The sequence below is a fragment of the Sorex araneus genome, chromosome 6 (assembly GCF_027595985.1).
Source record: "Sorex araneus isolate mSorAra2 chromosome 6, mSorAra2.pri, whole genome shotgun sequence".
Lineage (NCBI taxonomy): Eukaryota > Metazoa > Chordata > Mammalia > Eulipotyphla > Soricidae > Sorex > Sorex araneus.
This window is the reverse complement of record NC_073307.1, coordinates 90,025,665-90,039,698: the sequence shown is the minus strand read 5'-3', so window position 1 is coordinate 90,039,698 and position 14,034 is coordinate 90,025,665. Positions and strand designations below refer to the sequence as shown.

Here is a 14,034-nt window from a genome sequence, read left to right as displayed (position 1 = left end):
GACATCACATAGGATCCCCTGAGTTCAGCAGGAGTGATCTCTGAGCACAGAGCCAGGAGTAAGCCCTGAGCATCGCCAGGTGTGGCCCCAAAACAAAGTAAACAAACCCAACTCCCTTTCTTGGGATAAAACACCTTGAACTTCATAGGCCTATTCAGATTTTCCCATTCAACTTTTCTCAATTCTCTTCACCCCCGCTAAATTTTACATTTGTAGGTTTTACATATTTCATGTAAATTCTAAAATAGACTAGCACAGAATTTTAAAGAGAGAATAGTCCAGCGGGGAGGGCGTTTGCCTTGCATGCAGCTGACCCAGGTTCAATCCCCAGCATTCCAGAGAGTCCCCCGAACACCACCAGGAGTTAATTCCTGAGTGCAGAGCCAGGAGTAACCCCTGAGCACTGATGGGTGTGACCCAAAAAGCATATATATATAAAAAAAGAAGGGACTGGAATGACAGCACAGCGGGTAGGGCGTTTGCCTTGCATAGTTCCCCAGCACCGCCAGGAGTAGTTCCTGAGTGCAGAGCCAGGAGTCACCCCTGAGCATTGCCCCCCCCAAAAAATACCCCCCCCCTCTCTCTCCCCTCACTGCACCATCGTAGTTGCAGTTTTGGTCACAGTCACAGTCATCATACTTCCATCATCCTATCTCCTCGTAGGCCTCAAAAAAAGAAGGAAGAAAGAAAGAAAGAAAGAAAGAAAGAAAGAAAGAAAGAAAGAAAGAAAGAAAGAAAGAAAGAAAGAAAGAAAGAAAGAAAGGAAGGAAGGAAGGAAGGAAGGAAGGAAGGAAGGAAGGAAGGAAGGAAGGAAGGAAGGAAGGAAGGAAGGAAGGAAGGAAGGAAGAAAGAGAGAAAGAAAGAAAGGAAGAAAGAAAGAAAGAGAGAGAGAAAGAAAGAAAGAGAGAAAGAGAAAGAGAGAGAGAAAGAGAAAGAAAGAAAGAGAGAAAGAGAAAGAGAGAGAGAAAGAGAAAGAAAGAAAGAAAGAAAGAAAGAAAGAAAGAAAGAAAGAAAGAAAGAAAGAAAGAAAGAAAGAAAGAAAGAAAGAAAGAAAGAAAGAAAGAAAGAAAGAAAGAAAGAAAGAAAGAGAAAGAAAGAGAGAAAGAGAGAAAGAGAATGAAAAAAGACCCAACCAGGGGCTGGAGTGATAGCACATCGGGGAGGACATTTACATTGTACACAGCCTACCAGGGTTCGATTCCCAGCATCCCATATGGTCCCCTGAGCACTGCCAGGAGTAATTCCTGAGTGCAGAGCCAGGAGTAACCCCTGTGCATCGCCAGGTGTGACCCCCCCCCAAAAAAAAAAAAACCCAACCAGCAGATCTGCATTATAAAGGGTCCCCCCAGCTCCCACGCACAGCTGGGGCGTGCCACACGCACACACACCCCAGGAAACAAGATCTAAACTCATCCCAGTGATAATGGATTTAGTTGAGATCCTGGAAATCCAGTCGGCCTCCTCAGAGGAGCTTCCAGAGGAGCTTTCTTTGTGGGTGGCTTGTTTGTGCTTTGCTCTGGGGCCACACCCGGCCTTGCTGGGGTCTTACTCCTGGCTCTGCTCTCTGACTCGGCCCTGGTGGGCTGGCTCCCAGCCCAGGGCAGCCTCGGCCAGGCGAGTGCCCGGCCTGCCGTCCTATCGCTCCGGCCCCTGTCTTCTTCTTTCTTTTGTGTAGCGCCATGATCTGCACTGGGGTGCTCGTACACAGGGCGCCAACCCCACGGCCCACTCCGGCGCCTGCTCCCCCCATCCCCACCCCTCCTGGCTTCAGTGTCCCCCTCCCTGCCCCTCAGCCCTCCCGACCGCCAGGCCCCACTGGGCTAAGCTCAGTTCTGGAGACCAGAAACCTGGACCTAACACCCGTGAACCATCTCATGGGTTATTTTATTTTATTTTATTTTATTTTATTTTATTTTATTTTATTTTAATTTTGCTTCCCTCCCACCCCTAAGCCCGCCTGCTTGACAGGCATTTAGGGGGGAGGGGTCGCTATTTTTTTTCCCCCCTTGGTGTGTGTGTGTGTGTGTGTGTGTGTGTGTGTGTGTGTGTGGAAGGTCACACCCAGCAATGCTCAGTACTCAGGGGTTACTCCTGGCTCTGCACTCAGAAAACACTCCTGGGGGCTGGAGCGATAGCATAGTGGGGAGGGCGTTTGCCTTGCAAGTGGCCGACCCGGGTTTGATTCCCAGCATCCCATAGGGTTCCCCAAGCACTGCCAGGAGTGATTCCTGAGTGCAGAGCCAGGAGTAACTCCTGTGCATCACCGAGTGACCCAAAAATCAAAGAAAAAAAAAATCACTCCTAGCATATAAGGGTACTGGGGATCAAGTCCAGTTTGGTCACGTGCAAGGCAAATGCCCTACCCGCTGTTCTATTGCTCAGGCATATTTTTACCATGGCTATTTTATTTTATTTTATTTTATTTATGGGCTGGAGCATTAGCACAGCGGATAGGATGTTTGCCTTGCACGTGGCTGACCCGGGTTCGATTCCTTCGCCCCTCTCAGAGAGCCTGGCAAGCTACTGAGAGTATCGCGCCCACACGGCAGAGCCTGGAAAGCTCCCCGTGGCGTATTGGATATGCCAAAAACAGTAACAACAAGTCTCACCATGGAGACATTACTGGTGCCAGCTCAAGCAAATCAATGAGCAACGGGATGACAGTGACAGTGACAGTGGCTTGGAGGCCACACCCAGTGGTGCTCAGGGTTTAGTCCTGACTCTGTGCTCAGGGATCACCCTTGGCAGTTGGGGGACCCTTGGCATGCCGGGGATTGAACCTGGGTCAGCCACATGCGAGACAAACGCCTCCCGGCTGGATTATTGTTCCAGCACCAGACCCGGATTATTATTATTTTTTTTAACTTTCTGGGTCACACCCGGCGATGCACAGGGGTCACTCCTGGCTCTGCACTCAGGAATCACCTCTGGCGGTGCTCAGGGGACCATATGGGATGCTGGGAACCGAACCTGCGTCGGCCACGTGCAAGGCAAATGCCCTACCCGCTGTGCTATCACTCCAGCCCCCCGGATTATTTTTTAGAGCCACAGGTAGACAGTGTTCCCTGAAAACACACCAACACCCGGAACAAGAGGGACTTCAGAGGCATGAAGGTCACTGAGGCTGAGAAAAAAGGTCACCAGTGTGGGCTAGAGAACTGTTTTCCAAGAGAAGGAGTTGGGGCTGGTTTTATGCAGAGAGAGAGGTGGGGTGGCTTAGAAGATTCCTGGAGTGTTTCAGGGAGAAGATGAGCACGTGCAGTTGAGGAACACGCAATAAACACACACTGTGTGTGCAGAGAAACACTGGGGTGTGATTTTACATGTTTGGGGAGTGAGGTCTCAGTAGGCTTCAGAACAATCAATAGTTGGGGCTGGAGCGATAGTCCAGCGGGGAGGGCATTTGTCTCGCATGTGGCCGACCCAGGTTCAATCCCCGGCATGCCATAGGGTCCCCCAACCTGCCAAGGGTGATCCCTGAGCACAGAGCCAGGACTAAATCCTGAGCACCACTGGGTGTGGCCTCCAAGCCACTGTCACTGTCACTGTCATCCCGTTGCTCATCGATTTGCTTGAGTGGGCACCAGTAACGTCAATCCAGTCAATAGCACAGCTGGTAGGGTTGTCTTGCATGCTGACAACTGCAATCCCCGGCACCCTGTCTGGTTCCCCAGACCCTGACATGAGTGATCCCTAAGAGCAGAGCCAGGACTAAGCCTTGAGCACCGCCAGGTGTGACTCCACAATCAATAGAAGCCCTGTCATCCCATTGTTCATCGATTTGCTTGAGCGGGCAGCAGTCACGTCTCCATTGGGAGACTTGTTGTTACTGTTTTTGGCATATCGAATACGCCCTGGGGAGCTTGCCAGGCTCTGCCGTGCAGGTGGGATACTCTTGGTAGCTTGCCAGGCTCTCCGAGAGGGACGGAGGAATCGAACCCGGGTCAGCCGAGTGCAAAGCAAACGCCCTACCCTCTGTGCTATTGCTCCAGCCCCCAGAGTAGGACGTTTTTGCCTTGCATGCGGCTGACCCGGGTTCAATCTCAGGCATCCCATAGGGCTCCCCGAGCACGGCCAGGAGTAATCCTGAGTGCAGACCTAGGAGTAATCCCTGAGCATAGCTGGGTGTGACCCAAAAAGAAAACAAAAAAGAAAGAGTCACTCCCAACAGGGCTCTGAGGACCATGCGGGATGCCAGGGAACTGATATGGTGCCGGGATTCGAACCACTTTGCGGCTGCTTGAGCCACATGCAAAGCAAGTGCCCCCTGTACTTTCTCTCCAGGTCTCTATATTCATTTATTGTGAAGTCAAATAATTTTATCTAGAGAAATATGAGGAGAGAGAGAGAGGACAGAGACATAGGGACAGAGAGAGAGAGAGACAGAGACAGAGACAGAGAGAGGAAGAGCTACATGTTTAAAGAGAGAGAACACGGGCTTCTCCAGAGGGTAGAAGCGGATACAATACCTCTCACGGTGAGATGCAGGCAAGTCTCCAAGACAAAGACATGTCAAGATTCCATATCCTTTTCTTTTTTCTTTTTTCTTTTTCCTTTTCTTTTCTTTTCTTTTCTTTCTTTTTTTTTTTTTTTTGGCTTTTTGGGTCACACCCAGCAATGCTCAGGGGTTACCCTGGCTCTGCACTCAGGGATTACTCATAGTAGTGCTCAGGGGACCCTATGGGATGCTGGGGATTGAACCTGGGTGGGCCGCATGCAAGGCAAATGCCCTCCCTGCTGTGCTATTGCTCCAACCCCTACCTCCATTTCTTTACAGCTAACCGAATCATCAGCAGGTGTTGTAATGTGTAATGTTGTAATGTGGGTACAGTGGGTACTGAACCCACTGTACCACCTCTCTGGCCCCTCTTAAGAATGTAATTTTGCACCTGAGTGATAGTACAGCAGGTAGGGAACTTACCTTGCACGCAGCTGACCTGGGTTTGATTCCCGGCACCCTGTATGTTTCCCCAGCACCGATAGCAGTGATTCATGAGTGCAGAGCCGGGAGGAACCCCTGATGGGTGCAGCCCCAAAGCAAAAATAAAACATTTTACAAACAATTTCATTTTAAAGTTTGTGCTTTATGAAATGTTTATTTCTTCCATCCATTCTTGGGTACAAAAGGATTTAGCAGAAGTAGCTTCCTATCTCAAAAAGGATATTAGGCGGAATCCTTTGGTGATGACACGTCTGAGGAACGAATCTAAAAATGATGAGTTCGTCCTGCTTTCCTTTTGAAACCTTGAAACAGGAAGGGAGACCCTGGAGTGAAAACAAAAATGAGGACATTTTTCTTAATATATTTTTTCTTTTTGGCTCACACCTGGTGATGCTCTCCTGGCTTTGTACTCAAAAAGAATCACCCCGGGGGCCCTATGAGATGGTGAGGATGGAATTCGGGTTGGCAGTGTGCAAGGCGAACTCCCTATTCTATCGCTCCGGCCCTATAACTATTTTCATGGACACATGAAAACAGTCATTAGACTAGTATGTTACTGCCTCAACCCTGTAACTATTTTCATGAACACATGAAAACAGTCATTAGACTAGTATGTTACTGCCTCAACCCTGTAACTATTTTCATGGACACATGAAAACAGTCATTAGACTAGTATGTTACTGCCTCGTTTATCTACAGACTGTTATTAGCTAGAACATAATGCTTCAAAGTTGAAGTTCATGTTATATATTATGTATAAATATTTATGTTTATAGTGAGCTATGTAATGAATAGTTTGGAAGCTTAATAAATGCTCTAACCCTCTGGCGACAAAACTCCTATCTTCTGGCTGTTTTTTTTTTTTTTTGTCTTTTTACCTTTAATTAATGAGCCATTGTTAAATCCAAATCCACTTTTACTGAAAGAAGTGTAAACTGAACATTTGCACATGTATAAAAGATTCAGTTATTTTTTAAAATATATTATAGTAGTTCTGACTGATACTCACCCAAAACAATATTGTTTCATTTTTTTTTCCTGTTAAATTAACCTAAGTTCCTGTTATTTTTGTTTGTTTGTTTGTTGTTGTTGTTTCTTTTTGGGTCACACCCAGTGATGCTCAGGGGTTCCTCCTGGCTCTGCACTCAGGAATTACTCCTGGTGGTGCTCGGGGGACCCTATGGGGTGCTGGAAATCGAACCCGGGTCAGCCGTGTGCACGGCAAACGCCCTCCCCGCTGTGCTATCGCTCCAGCCCCCTCCCCCCCAATTTTTTTAATGGATCAACTTGTCAAATAACTGAGTCACCATCTACGTGTCAAAGAGGCGGTAAGGGAAATACCTGTCAAAGTGGAGAGGGAATAAGTTTGCAGAAGGAACCCTGTGGGCATCTTGGGCATCTTGATCTGCCCCGGGTCACTTACTAGAATCACGCAGTGCAGTTCCAATGCGTACAGGCCCAGGAACAGAGGTGGGTACCTTGGGCACTGGTGTTCTCCGCCAGGCGGGTAGTTGACGAAATTCCTCCAGCAGTAATCATACTCTAAGGAAACGCACAGTTCACAGCATTCAGTCACTAGGACAGAAATTTACTTCAAGAGCCCAACTTGTGGGAGAAAATAACTCAAGGGTAAAAGTACCTTCTGACTGGCTCCTGCTAGAGCACAATTTGAATCCCTGGGATGCATATGGTCCCCTATATGCGCGTGCCCCAGGTGTGAACCCTGAGCAAAGTTTGCTTGTTAAAAAAAAAAAAAAAAGAGGGCCGAAGAGTGAGTACAATGGGTAGGGAGCTTGCCTTGCACATGGCTGACCCAGGTTTGATCCTTGGTACCCATATGGTTCCCTGAACCCTGCCAGGAATGACTCCTGGGCCCAGAGCAGGAATAACCCCTGAGCTCACCTGCACCAAAAGAACAAGCAAGGGGCTGGAGTGATAGCACAGCGGGTAGGGTGTTTGCCTTGCACGCAGCCAACCCGGGTTCGAATCCCAGTATCCCGTATGGTCCCCTGAGCACCGCCAGGGGAGATTCCCGAGTGCATGAGCCAGGAGTGACCCCTGTGCATCGCCGGGTGTGACCCCCCCCAAAAAAAAAGAACAAGCAAACAAAAATTACAACATATTAAAAAAAAGTGCAGGGCCCGAGAGAGAGTACAGCAGGGAGGGTGTCTGCCTTACACACACATGGCTCCCCTGAGCAGAGCCAGGAGTGACCCGTGAACAGCCAAGTGGGAGTCAGAGCAAAACAAAACCAAAAAAGTTTAAAAGTTGTTTTTTAAGGGGCTGGAGCAATAGCACAGCAGGTAAGGCATTTGCCTTGCACGCGGCCGACCCGGGTTCGATTCCCAGCATCCCATATGGTTCCCCGAGCACCGCCAGGAGTAACTCCTGAGTGCAAAGCCAGGAAGTAACCCCTGTGCATCGCCGGGTGTGAGCCAAATAAATAAATAAATAAAAGTTGTTTTTAATTTTTTATTTATTTATTTATTTTGCTTTTGGGGTCACACCTGGCAATGCACAGGGGTTACTACTGGCGGTGCTCGGGAGACCACATGAGATGCCAGGGATTGAACCCGGGTCAGCCATGTGAGAGGCAAGTGCCTTACCTGCTGTACTATCCCTCCAGCCCTAATAAAAAAAAAAATCATTTTTCTCAGGAGTAACACCTGAGCATCATGGGGTGTGACTCAAAAGGGAAAAAACAAAACAAAGCAGTGAAGAAATAACCAAATAAAAAAAAAGAAGAAATTATGGCCAGAGAGAGCTCAAAGGGCTAAGTGCATGAAGAAGGTTTAATTCCTGCCCCAGATGGTTCCAGAGCACCACCAGGTGTGGCTCCCAAACCAAATCAGTTCATGAGAATATACCATGTATAGGGCTGGGCAGTCCGGCAGAGTAGGTGCTTCTCAGATCTGAGGCCTAGGGCTCTCTTGCTCAGGGCTCACTCCCGACAGTGCTCGGTGGACCATGTGGGACCAGGGATTGGTACCCAGGGTTCCCACATGCAAGGCAAGTGCTCTGACCCGGTGAGCTATCTCTCCCGCTTCTTTGCTTCTTCCCGTACCTGGGGCTCTCATCGTCTGGATGGTCACCCCGCTGTTAATGAGCTCCCGGAGTCCTTGCCGGTTCTGCTCATCCATGTGCCAGTAAAGCCGGGCCACGTAAATGACGAGAGTCACGCTTGGATGCTGAGTCACAAACTCTCGGATGGCCCTTGAGCACTCCCAGCAGGGGCTCCAGGACAAGAACCAGGTGATGGAGCAGCTGACGGAGGGGTGGAAGTGCCTCTCTGTGCTCAGCCTCTCTAGGAAGTTGACCTCGACGTGCCGGGTGGTGTTCCTGGCCGTGTGCACCCATTTGCTCTTCCTGCCCCACTGGACTTCGTAGAGCAGGCAGGCCTCCTTCCGGAGCTGTCGGGGGTCGAAGAAATTCTCGAACTCCCAGGGTTCAATTCTTCTCCTGAAATAGATAAAGGGGGGGGGGGGTGCCTGGTGGGCTTCTGATGACAGAGGGATTCTGCAGGCTACTCCACCCCACTCTCTTTCTGGTCTCTTTCTTGTCTCTTTCCATGGACAAGAAGTTGACATTTCGGGGCTGGAGCAATAATACAGTGGGTAGGGCGTTTGCCTTGCTCGAGGCTGACGTGGGTTCGATTCCCAGCATCCTATATGGTCCCCTGAGCACTGCCAGGAGTGACTCCTGAGTGTAGAGTCAGGAGTCAGCCCTGAACATCGTCGGGTGTGACCCAAACCCTCCCCCCCAAAAAAGAAGGAGTTGACATCTTTCTTTTGCTTGCTTTCGGGTGTGTGTGTGTGTGTGTGTGTGTGTGTGTGTGTGTGTGTGTCTGTCTGTGTCTGTGTCTGTGTCTGTGTATGTATGCAGCGCGTGTGTGTTTTGTTTTTGTTTGATTTGTGGGCTACACCTGGTGATGCCCAGGGGTCACTCCTGGCTATGCACCCAGAGATCACTCGTGGCAGTGCTCAGGGGACCCTATGGGGTACCAGGGATAAAACCAAGGCTGGCCACATGCCAGGCAAGGACCCTGCCCACTGTATTCTCTCTCTCTGGCCCCAAGTGGGCAGATATTAACTAAAGAAGATACCCAAATTCTCCAAATTAGCCAAAGCAATTTTGTAGGGGAGGAAAAAAGAAAAAAAAGATGAGAGATTTTGCATATTCTGACTTTAATTTTTACTGTATTTTTACTATATTTTAAATTTCTAGTGATCAAAACTGTGTGGTACTGGAATCAGGATAGACTCTCAGACATGATCGGGCAAATTCAGGGTTCAATGGCCGTAGACAAGATAGATTCAGACCTGAAGTGATCCCTGAACCCAGAACCAGGAGTAAGCCTGAGTACCTCTGGGTGTGGCCCATCCATGAAAAAAGAACAAATTTGGGGGCTGGAGCAATAGCACAGCGGGGAGGGCATTTGCCTTGCACGCAGCCAACCCGGGTTTGATTTCCAGCATCCCATAGGGTCCCCCGAGCACCGCCAGGAGGAATTCCTGAGTACAGAGCCAGGAGGAACCCCTGTGCATCGCTGGGTGTGACACAAAACCAAAAAAAAAAAAAAGAATAAATTTCTAGCACATTGTAATAGCTCAATACATTCTGTTAAAAAAAAAAAGTGTCCACCTGGTAAAAATTAATTAAGAAAAAGAAAATATCTCAAAAGATGCTGTTCTATGTCTGTTTTATGTCTCAAAGTTGTTGGGGGGAGGTCCTGCTGAAGGGTCACACCTTGGGTCACACCCTGCGATGCACAGGGGTCACTCCTGGCTCTGCACTCAGGAATTACTCCTGGCGGTGCTCGGGGGACCCTATGGGATGCTGGGAATTGAACCCATGTCGACCACGTGCAAGGCAAACAAACGCCCTCCCTGCCGTGCTATCGCTCCAGCCCCTCCCTCCGTTTCTTTACAGCAGGCGTTGTCATGTGTACTATCCCCAGTGAAACAGCCATGAGCAATGTCACTGCAGGCAGCTGGACTGAGTAGGAAACTGAAACCTATCCTTGCAAGGAGGGTGAGACTGAACCCTGAGTGACAGGTCTTGCGTCATAGTTGACTACTCTGTGTAGAGCCACTCCTTCCGAAGGTCTCTCCTGTGTTTATTACAGATTAGAACTTCCTCCCACTAAGCTGATAACATTCACTGTTCATAGTCGCAGGTCCTAGTGATGTGTTTAGAAAAAGAGACTATTCTATAAAATAATATCAAGGGGCTGAAGCGAGAGCACAGCGGGGAGGGCGTTTCCCTTGTACAGAGGGTCGACCAGGGTTCGAATTTCCAGCATCCCATAGAGTCCCCTGAGCACCGCCAGGAGTAATTCTTGAGTGCAGAGCCAGGAGTCACCCCTGTGACCCAAAAAAAGCAAAATTAATTAATTAATTAATTTAATTTAATAACATCAACATCACATATATAAGAGTAATGCATCTCCCCTGTGACTTTACAGCCAGAGCAGCTCATGTCAGGCAAGTAGTGGGGGAAGACAACTCAAAGAACTAGAAACTCTGATTTCTGTTTGTTTTCTGGGCCACACCTGCCTGTCCTCGGTGACCCCAAAACAAAAACAAACAGGAAAGGAATTTAGGGTCAGAGAGATCCTACAGAAGGCAAGGCTGGGGCAGAGCAGCAGGACAGCGGGGAGGGTGTTTGACCTTGCATGCAGCCGACCCAGGTTCAGTTCTCAGCATCCCATATGGTGCTCTGAGCACTGCCAGGAGTGAGTCCTGAAATTTTTTTTGTTTTTGGTTTTTTGGGTCACACCTGGCGATGCACAGGGGTTATCCCAAGAGTAATCCCTGACCACACTGAGAAATGCACAGGGGCTCAACTCCTGGCAGTGCTCAGGGAGCCCTATGGGATGCTGGAACCCGGGTCGGCTGTGTGCAAGGCAAACGCCCTCCCCTCTGTACTATTGCTCCAGCCCCAGGAGTGATTCCTGAATGCAGAGCCAGAAGTAAGCCCTGAGCATTCCTCAGTGTGGTCCAAAAACAACAACAAAAAGGGGAAGGCATGGGGCTGGAGTGATAGCACAGCGGGGAGGGCATTTGCCTTGCATGCGGCTGACCCTGGTTTGATTCCCAGCATCCCATAGGGTCCCCTGAGCACCGCCAGGAGTAATTCCTGAGTGCAGAGCCAGGAATAACCCCTGAGCATCGCCAGGTGTGACCCAAAAAGAAAAAAAATTCGGGGGGGGGAGGCATGCTGGAGAGAGAGTCAAGCAGGTGGGGCTCTTGCCCCAGATGCAGCCAACCTGAATCTGATCCCTGGCACACCATAATGTCCCCTGAGCCTGTCAGGTGTGATCCCTGAGTGCAGAGACAAGAGTAATCCCTGAGCACCCCGATAGGTTCCCCCAAATTCAAAAGAAATAAAGGGGGGGAAAAGAATGGGAGCAAGGAAGAGAGAAAAGGCAAAATAAGGAGCTAACTTCTAACTACAATTGGGCAGGGAGCCGTAGCAGACTGGGTAGGGCACTTGCCTTGCACACGGCTGACCCAGGTTCGATCCCCGTTACCACATATGGTCCCCTGAGCCCATCCGTCCTGAGCCAAGCGCTAGGAGTCAGCCCTGGTGATGTTAGGTGTGGTCCCAAAGTTAATAATAATAATAAACAACTATCGTGTAAGCCTTTAACCAAACTCCTCTTGAATGATATGCATTCTATCATTCTTACCTCAAGGTAGGATCTGCAGCCGAGGAACCTGTTGACCCAGAGATGAGCATGTCAGAGGCAGGGTGATACTAAGGGGGAAAATTGCTTCTTCGAAACCCCCAAAGCCATAGTAGAAAATGGAATTTTAAAACTTTTTTTTCTTTTTGGGCTCAGGGGTTCCTCCTGGCTCTGCACTCAGGAATCACTCCTGGCAGTGCTGGGGGACCCTATGGGATGCCGGGGATTGAACCTGGCTTGGCTGCGTGCAAGTACCCGCTGTACTATCAACCCTCCCCAATTTTTTTTTCTGGGCTGGGCTAGAGATAGTACAGGGGCTAAGACACTTGCCTCGCATGCGGCCAACCCCAGTCTAATGGCCAACACTCCTAATGTTCCCCTGAGCATCACTGGAAGTGACCCCAAGCCTTATATGCAGCCAATTCCACTTCGACCCGTGGTACCTTACATGGTCTCCCAAGCAACACCAGGAGTGATTCCTGAGCACAGGGTCAGGAGGAAACCCTGAGCAAGGCCAGTTGTGCCGCCCCTGGAGTGTCCCCACCCCCCTCAAAAAAAACCCAGCTAGATCTCTGTACATTTTTGCTTTTTTGCTTTTTTTGCTTTTTTTGGGGGGGGGTTGTCACACCCAGTGATGCACAGGGGTCAATCCTGGCTCTGCACTCAGGAATTACCCCTGCAGTGCTCAGGGGACCATATGGAATGCTGGGAATCGAACCCAGGTTGGCCGCGTGCAAGGCAAATGCCCTCCCCGCTGTGCTATCACGCTCCAGCCCTCTGTACATTTTTGTTTGTTCTCTTTTGGGGTCACACCCAGATGATGCTCAGGGGTTCCTCCTGGTTCTGCACTCAGAAAGTACTCCTGGCAGTGCTCAGGGGACCCTATGTGATGCTGGGAATTGAACCTGGGTCTGCCGCGTGCAAGGCAAACGCCCTACCCACTGTGATATCGCTCCAGCCCCCTCTGTACATTTTTGGAATAAGAGAAATTGTAACACCTTGAGAAACAATTTAGCATTTTCTGTTTGGGTTTTGTTGCTGTTGTTGTTTGGTTTTGGTGTCACACCTGGCGATGCTCAGGAGTTACTCCTGGATCTGCACTCAGGAATTACTCCAGGGGGTGCTTGGGGACCATATGGGTTGCCAGGGATGAAACCTGCTGTCGTTCGGAGGCCTGACCTGCTGTACTATTTCTGGCCCCTCCTTAGGATTTTCTTAGGGGGAGAAATGTGGGCTTGAAAAATTACTTGAGGGGCTGGAATGATAGCACAGTGGGGGACAGCGTTTGCCTTGCATGCAGCCAAGACAGGGAGGAGGAGGAGGAGGAGGAGGAGGAGGAGGAGGAGGAGGAGGAGGAGGAGGAGGAGGAGGAGGAGGAGGAGGAGGAGGAGGTGGGGGTGGGGGTGAGGGTGGGGGTGGGGATGATGGGAGGGAACCTGGGGACACTGATGCTGGGAAATGCACACTGGTGGAGGGATGGGTGTTGGAACACTGTGTGACTGAATATAAATGTGGTATATAAATGTATATATATACATTTTTATATAACTAATATATATATGTTTATATATATATATAAACACATATATATTATGTATAATATATATATATATAAAGACTAATATCCATGGCCAGGAAAAAGAGGGGCTAAGAGGACTGGTCAAGGGTTGGGACTAACCACAAATGTGTGTGGGACTGAGGGTAGGTAAGGTATTATGACCATAATAGCTAGGAATGATCTGGACAAGATCTGAGAGGCTTAAAAATAAGTAAAGGGATATTCTTGATAACCTTTCAGTGTCAATATTGCAAACCCACGGGGCTGGAGCAATAGCACAGCGGGTAGGGCATTTGCCTTGCATGTGGCCGAACCGGGGTTCGATTCCCAGCATCCCATAGGTCCCCCTGAGCACCCCGCCAGGAATTATTCCTGAGGTGCAGAGTCAGGAGGTTTTAACCCCTGTGCATCGCCGGGTATGACCCAGAAAGAAAAAATATATGTATTGCAAACCACAAAGCCCAAAAGGAGAAGGAAGGAGGAGGAGGAGGAGGAGGAGGAGGAGGAGGGAGGAGGAAGGAGGAGGAGGGGAGGGTGAGGAGGAGGGAAGGAGGAGGAGGAGGAGGAGGAGGAGGAAGAAGAAGAGGAGGAGGAGGAAGAGGAAGAGGAGGACGAGGATGAGGATGAGGAGGGAGGAGGAGGAGAAGGAGAAGGAGAAGGAGAAGGAGAAGGAGAAGGAGGAGAAGGAGGACGAACCTGGGACATTGGTGCTGGGAAATGTACACTGGTAGAGGGATGGGTGTTGGAACACTGTATGACTAAAACCCAATCATGAGCAGCTTTGTAAGGGTTTATCCCACAGTGATTCATAAAAAAGTAAAAGAAAGAAGGAAGGAAGAGAAGGAA

General features: G+C 49.4%; 1 protein-coding gene across 1 annotated transcript in view; it reads right to left on the bottom strand.

Moving 5' to 3' along the window:
* Positions 1 to 5,130: 5,130 nt before the first annotated feature.
* Positions 5,131 to 14,034, bottom strand: part of APOBEC1 (apolipoprotein B mRNA editing enzyme catalytic subunit 1) — a 10,516-nt gene continuing 1,612 nt past the window's right edge. The window contains exons 2-5 of the mRNA XM_055143610.1: positions 11,634 to 11,661; positions 8,007 to 8,401; positions 6,366 to 6,484; positions 5,131 to 5,265 (exon numbers count right to left, since the gene is read on the bottom strand). Of these exons, the coding sequence (XP_054999585.1) occupies positions 5,131 to 5,265; positions 6,366 to 6,484; positions 8,007 to 8,401; positions 11,634 to 11,661 (677 nt within the window). The remainder of the gene's footprint in view (positions 5,266 to 6,365; positions 6,485 to 8,006; positions 8,402 to 11,633; positions 11,662 to 14,034) is intronic.